We start from the raw sequence: 7,391 nt of genomic DNA on the forward strand, positions 1-7,391 counted from the left end.
GCTCAATTGTATTATTTACTAGAATTTTCTCCTAGATTTTCATTATTTAACTAAAATTACAACTAATCTATTGCTCTCCATTCACACTTTATTTTGGGGTGGGGGTGCCATTCTTTTTTTCTTGTCCTGTTTTAGATTTGTTCCCTTTCCTTATTCTGCTCTAAAAATCATGATATAATATGTCTGAAATGAGCAGAAAGCCATTATATTGTAAAGCCTCAGTTCTAATAGTACTTTCAGTTCCAGTCTTTAGCCATATGGAAAACACTAGCTTATATGATGTAGTGTTGCACAGAGGTTAGCTGCAGGACTTTTTAGGACCTCAGCTGTTGTATTTTCCTTTCGTAGCTACATTTAAAAGTTTCTGTTTCTAGGCCAAAAGTGTGGGACCAAAGGAACAGAATTAAAGCTCAGCTACACCTGAGGCCTGAGTTCAAACACACTTTGAAGACACTCTAAGTGGATAACCACAAGGGTTACTTTGAGATAAATGGGATTAGTAAAATAAAATTCAGCTCAGTAATCAGTTTTTAAGAACCAGATAAATTCAGTGGCCAGCTGTATAGAATTAGCCTTTGATGACACTAACTCTTTGAAATAAAGATCACTTCAAGTATTGGAATGGCAAGAACAACATCTGTCCTTCCTGGGACAGGGCCTAGCCCAGAGGTGCAGTCTTGTTTAATAAGAAAACGGAACTTAGAGGAGAATTATAAGTGGAGAGCAGGAGCCAGTTTTAAATAGACTGTATTGTGTCTTGATAATCAGAGACTGATTTTTTTAAAGCTTACAATCAATGGCTAAAACATAAAAAAGTTTTCTTTGCCTTACCAGAATAAAGAGTCTCTTTAAACATATTTCCTATAGCATGTTTTTAATTCTGAATAACTGAAGAGAAAAGAGAATAATTTTAAAATCCAGCACCTCTGATAATAGATACGTATAGGTGTAAACTTTGACTAAAACAAATAGTGAGGCTCTAGACTTATGACAACACCAAAAAAAATCAAATTGTGAGTGAAAACCCTAATCCTTTCAGTTGATTTCCATTTAGTATAAGGTAATTTGTTCACCTGAGAATAGCTATTCCCTGGAGTCAAGGCCTCTCTATGCTTAATAATGATCCATATATAGTCAAACATAGAATCATGAGAATCCATGAATTGAAGGCTTAACTAAATAGTTTACGTGGGATTCTTCCCTGAAACCCTTCTGATCTTAGTTTGGTGATAAGTAAATTTTATGAAGCCGTGATTTTTATGATCAACTAAGCAAACTAGTCGAACAGAAATAATTTCAAGTTGAGTCACTTCTACTTTGAACTATCATTCATTATTAGATGGTAGGCAAGAGAAGAATATAAAATACATGCCCTAGATTCCAGTGCTGTCCAATATAACTTTCTATAGTAATGGACTGGAAATTGTTTAAGGTAATAGCTGGGGATTATAATAGGCAAAAAATGTTGGGAAATGAAAAAAGGGTTTTTTGGAGGGAGTATGGTCAGAAGAAAAATGGAATAATGTTTGAAAGAGATCTTAAGGACCAGGGAAATTAAAAGGTAGAACTCCTTACAGAACAAAAACTTCAGGCGTGGAAAGATTATTTTTAAAAATACTCAAGATTGTAACAAAGTTCAAATTGTTCCCATGATTTCATACATTGACATTATGTTCATTTTTCAGGCTTTATAGAGACATTTAAAGTACGTGGCTAAGTTACTATATATGGCAGAGGTCATAAATGGATGGCTTGGACTTTGTGTGTCTTGCAGTGTTTGTAAATTTTTTATTTACACTGTAGTTGCCAACTAACATAATCCATATGTATATGGATTGAACATATACATATGGATTATATATACATACATATATGTTCCCTGACTATAAAAACCACTGTATCAAGTTATTTCCTCAAAAAATCAAAATTGGCAACATCTTGCCACAATCTCTTATGGCATGAATTCCTCACATGCCCTAGTCCTCAGCACTGTGATCTCACACAAATAAAGTTGATTGTGCTCATATTCCCTGCCTGACCCTTGGAGACCCTGCCTCATAGCATCCTTGTTTCAATTTTTCAACATGTTCAAAGGACTGGAAGGCAGGGTGTCAAAGATGAAGGCCCCAGTCTGGGTTTAATATCCTGGGCCAGCTCAAAATAGCTAGTGTTTTGCACTCTATGCCAACACTCTGGACCTTTCGTCATGTTTTTCCACCTTTAGAATAGAAGTTTTATTTCAAAGAGGAGTATAACTCCTATAACATACATAAAACTTACTTAGTTTTAATCTGGAGTAGGAATCGGGAAACCTGGGTTCTATTTCTGTCCTATTCACTTTGTATAGATAAGGATGTTTAAGCTGTCCTTATATCCCTTATCATATAGGAAAATACTAGTTCATAGCAATGTGGGGAGATGTAGATTCTATGGAAAATGGAAATGCTGTTTGTAACGGTTTGAACATTGAAAAGTTCTATATGTGTTTATTTTTTAGGAATTTTTAGAACTTAATTTGATCTGTTTTATGTGTCCAGTAATCATCTGATAGTAGATGATTATTTACTAATAATATGATCATTGCTCTACTATATTGGTATGCAAAATAGCGGAAATCATTCTGTCTGTGCTGGTACTTTGAGCATAAACTTTACCACATTAATCAGTTCAGGAAACTCCATGTTCTGAAAGTGGCCACGGTCAGTGAATCTATACAATTTGGCTTCCAACCTGTCAGCCACTTCTTCTTGTTCCTTCCAGGGAAGGAAAGGATCATCAGTGGAGCCAAACTGTACAATGTGAAGGCAGTTGGCTTTGATCTTCTCCCACTGCCAGGGGCGACTGAAGTATCCTATGGGGAAAAACATATATATAACCTCTCAGTGCCCATGGATAAGTTCCATTCTAGCCATCTAAAACATCTGGTGAAGACCATAGCAGAGACACAAAGAATCAGAACCTAAGTGTGAGTTAGAAGCCCTTTGGTTTTCAAATCTGTAGGGCTTGATACCAGAGGTTCTTGTGAAGAGGGAGTATATAGCTTAAATGAAGTCACTCCTCAAGGGTTCAATTCTAGACTATGGATTAGAAAGAGGTCTATGACTTTTCAAAGTGTCAAAATTCTATCTAAATATGGATGGTAAATATTTCTCATGTGACCTTAGATTTTTTTTAGCTTACTTGAAAGACAATACTGTTTTATAACCTGAACAAGCAGCCCCATGACTAGTGGAAGGGCTTTTCTAAAGCTTCTGTCTTCAGACTTACCACTCGCACGCTCATTTTCGTCCCCCAAGTCTGATGTATATGCAGACACTAATACAATAGCATATACTCGATGTGTTTCTGCATACCTAGAGAGAAATGATGTCAGTTAATATTTAATGTTAAATCTGATCACCATAAAGTCAATAAACCACCTAAAAACTCACTTGATTTAGCTTACAGGAGGCATGTGCTATGTGCTGTTGAGATTAATATGAAAATTAGTAAGGAAACTACAGAACTACAAGTTCAATGGTTAATCATTAACCTTGGCGAAACTTGATGAGTTTCTACTTATTTTTCAAGGTAGTCCAAAAGTCTTCTATAATCCTTTCTGAATAAATATAAGTATAATCATTCTCTTAATGCGTGTATTAATCTACGTTCAGTACGCATCAGCATTACTTGGTTAACACATAGTCCCAGAGCATCCGATTCAGTGAATTGGGATTGAGGCCCAGGAATCTGCATTTTAAGGCAGACATCTCCCCCAACCCAAGTTACCAATGCAAGTGGTCTGTGAACCATATTTTTAAAAAAAACTATAGTAGCAGTAATGTACCTCTTCTGCCACACATTTCACATTGCATTTTACTTGTTTGTGTTGTATTATACCTGTCTCCCTTAATAAACCGTCAGCTCCTTAAGGGCATGTATGAACTTTGATCTTTGTAACCCTGGTGCCTAGGACAGTGCCCAGCAAGTAGACATTCAGTTAAAATATTTGTAGACAGTTCTCTCACTCAGCAAAGACTAGACTAAAGGAAGACATAGAATAGTAACAGTTTCAGGGAGCTCCACATTGAAAAGCATTATTCGTGTATGCTTTGATTAGTGTGGCTGAAAGCTTATGGAATTTGGTGAGATTCTCTAACATGGAATTCGTGTGACATTCTGTGGGACTACTTGGAACAAGAGCCTATGCAAAAGCTATATTACTTTGTCATTCAGCTTGGCAAATATGGAAGAAACTCAACTTTAATAGGCTTATTTGGCCAGCTAAGTACTTGCACCCAAGACCTTAAAAGCCTAAAGGGAGAGACAAGTTATATGGAGAGCATCAGGGATGTGCCCATGAATCCTAAGGAATAGGGGCTTAAGAGGAGAGGGAATATCAACCACTATCCTCCAACAAACACTGAGCACCTACCATATGCCAGACCCTCTTCTAGGGGTTTCAGTGTCAGAGTGAACAAAGTCCACCCTCAGGGAGCTTACATTCTACTGGCAGGAGACAAGAAATAAACGGGGCATCAAATAATGGAAGTGCTATGGATAATAAGGGAGATGATAAAATATAAAGGAGACAAGAGCCAGTGGGGTGAGGTTGCAGTTCCATACGGAATGATTAGAGAAGACCTCACTGAAAGGAGACATTCAAGCAGAGACAAAGGAGAAAGCCATGCAGGTATCTAGGAAAAGAGAGTTCCAGGTAGAACAGTGACAAGCACAGGCCTAAGGTATGTGCATGTTTGGCATGTTAAGGAATTACAATGAGGTCTGTAAACCAGGCTGGGGGCAGTAAAAGTAGAGATGACATCAGAGTTACTGGGGTCCTTGAAGGCCAAGGAATTTTTCTGAAGATGATGGGGCAACTGGTGGGGTTTAGAGCCATTGGTATAAAAGGATCACTGTATCCCAGTAAGAGCAAAAAAAAGTTTGCTAATCCACTAACCAAACCAGGAAGGAATTAGGACAGATTATTTTTACTACTTTTGAGGTCAGCACCATTTCCTCTCCAGTGGAAACTTCGGATATACACAAGGTATTTCCCAAGCAAGCCTGGCTGGAGCCTACACAGGGTGACAATTCAACAAAGATCGCACCTCATGGCCGCAATGGCCCCAGAACTGTGGCCAATGATGATGGTTTTCTCATCACAGTGTAGCTCCGTCTCCATGAAGGGCAGCCAGATGCTCTCTCGAGCTGTAACTAAGGTTCAGGGTAAAGAATCTGTCATTTGATAGGGACAGTCTTAATCTAATGCTGCTCCACCTTTCTAACAGATGACTACTCAGCAGTTCCCAACTTTTAAAACCACAGGACCACAATGAAAGACGAGGCTGTTTTAACACAGCTAAAGATCTGCATGTAGCTATTTGAAAGATTCAAATCCATAGTTTTGCTAAATAGTTTTATTTTTACCACATTCTTGTAAGAAAATACTGAGGAAATAACAAAATATAATGTATTTTGATGTAAACTTAAAAAAAAACTTGACATTCTCTCAAATTCATGTACATATATATATATATATATATATATATATATATATATATACTTTCTTTCCAAAACAAATTATTGAGACATGTCATAGCCATACTCAGAACAAAAGTGGCAATGTTACATTTTTAAATATTAGGATCTCATATAAATGCTCCAAAGTTTGATCATATCTCTGCCTCAAATGAAACACCCATAATTTCTGCCTGGAAATATTTGTTGACTCATAGAAGGGAAAATCAAGTTGCCTGCACAGTTGAAAATTGAGTTTTACCAAGCCCAAGTGCTTTTCTTGATCCTTACTAGAATTTTCTATTTTTTGGTTTATACTCTCCTCCCCAACTACTCGCCATCATTCATTCTTAGGTACATATTGCCTTTGGCTTCTCTACTATAATATTCCTCTTCTCTCCCAGGAAAATGTGAGATCAAAACCCAACAAGATGAGACTATTTAAAAACACATTTAAAACTTACTTGGATCAGGCATGTTTTTAGCCAAACACTGGAAACCAGGTATCTATGACATGGGGGGAAAAAAAGCTATAATAAAGAGCTTAATTACAACTAATATTTTGCTAATAAGAAATGAGACACCTAATATGCTTCTTACAATCCAATAAGTATTTGCTTATATTATGAAATGAAGTAGGTTGAGTTCTACAGCATTATATATGAGCATACAATCCCTTTCACAAACTCCATCTGTCTGTAGTTCTATATCTAGCCAGCTCTGTAGGTCTCTATATAAAAAGACCTATATCTGCATTTGTACATATATTTATAACTATAGGCACATATCTGTAGAGAGGGCATGAGTGAATGTGTTCTAGACAGATTGACCTGGAGCCAAACAGCGTGTGTGCCAGGGAGTAGGTACAATGTGGTACAGAAGCATGGTACAAAAAGTCGGCGATCCCATCCTCTTAGCTCCAGCCCTGAACTTTAGGTTTGTAGCTCTGGCGGTGATTTGCAACCACGACCCTAAATTTTATCCCAGAAACCTACTCTAGAGGATGGCAACCCAGAAAGCAACCTTTATCACCTGTTTATGGAAGAGAGTTTTTTAAAAAATCAAGATGCACAAGACAACCTACAGTAGAATGCCATTTTTATAAAGCTCACGAAGAAGCCAAATTAAACAGTACATTGTTTAAAGGATACATACACAGGTTGCAAAAGTACTTAAATTTTTAAAAGGGGAGCAAATGAAAAAATTTTAGGATGGCAGGGATATAGGATGGAGGACACAAAGGTGGCTTCAAAAATACGTTCTAGATTTTTGGTGATGGATTCTCAGGTATTCATTACATTTTGTTAATACATTAATACTACATATTGAAATAATAATAATAAAAAAAAAACTAAGCAGGGAGCAAAGAAAATAGAATCATCCAGGAAGCCCCAAATCTGAACCAGCAGCAGATACTGGACGGGGAGCGATCCAATCTCCGTAGTTCCAAGAAGCGGTGCCTTGTACTCTAACGACTAAGTCCCCAGAGAAGTCCTCCAGGCAGTTTTATCAACCAAAGTTCCAACCACTAGTTCTAGAGTTTAAGACGGCGCATTAGAGGAGAAGAATGAAAACATCTAAGGCTGAGAGGAGGGTGTTGTGAGGGAGTAGGGGAGCGGGGTGAAGGGAGAAACACACGTTTAAACTTCAGTCCTCTGTCCCTTCCGTCCCCTCCAGCTCCAAGCTGACTTCCCGGCGCACGAGGCGTGTCTCTTACCTGCTCCAGCTGCTTCTTCACCCAGCCATACCAGCCATGGGTGGCCACATCTCCGCCTCCGTTCCCGGGAACAATTACTGCCTTGCTAGGAGAAGCCATGAAAGCAGGACCAGCGTACTCCAGCAGCCAACCCTGCAGTGGTCAGAACCCGACACCGCGTCCGCTGGAGAGCCTG

At 38.2% G+C, this 7,391-nt stretch overlaps 1 protein-coding gene across 1 annotated transcript; it reads right to left on the reverse strand.

The window, feature by feature from the left end:
• Positions 1-857: 857 nt before the first annotated feature.
• Positions 858-7,391, reverse strand: RBBP9 (RB binding protein 9, serine hydrolase). The gene is made up of 5 exons (XM_011370667.2): positions 7,217-7,391; positions 5,964-6,006; positions 5,091-5,196; positions 3,268-3,353; positions 858-2,851 (listed from the first exon to the last, which is right to left on the reverse strand). Exons 1-5 carry the CDS (start codon positions 7,313-7,315, stop codon positions 2,616-2,618), a joined length of 570 nt encoding a protein of 189 aa, XP_011368969.1. The 5' UTR covers positions 7,316-7,391; the 3' UTR covers positions 858-2,615.

Source organism: Pteropus vampyrus, unplaced genomic scaffold (genome assembly GCF_000151845.1).
Source record: "Pteropus vampyrus isolate Shadow unplaced genomic scaffold, Pvam_2.0 Scaffold7, whole genome shotgun sequence".
NCBI classification, from domain to species: domain Eukaryota; kingdom Metazoa; phylum Chordata; class Mammalia; order Chiroptera; family Pteropodidae; genus Pteropus; species Pteropus vampyrus.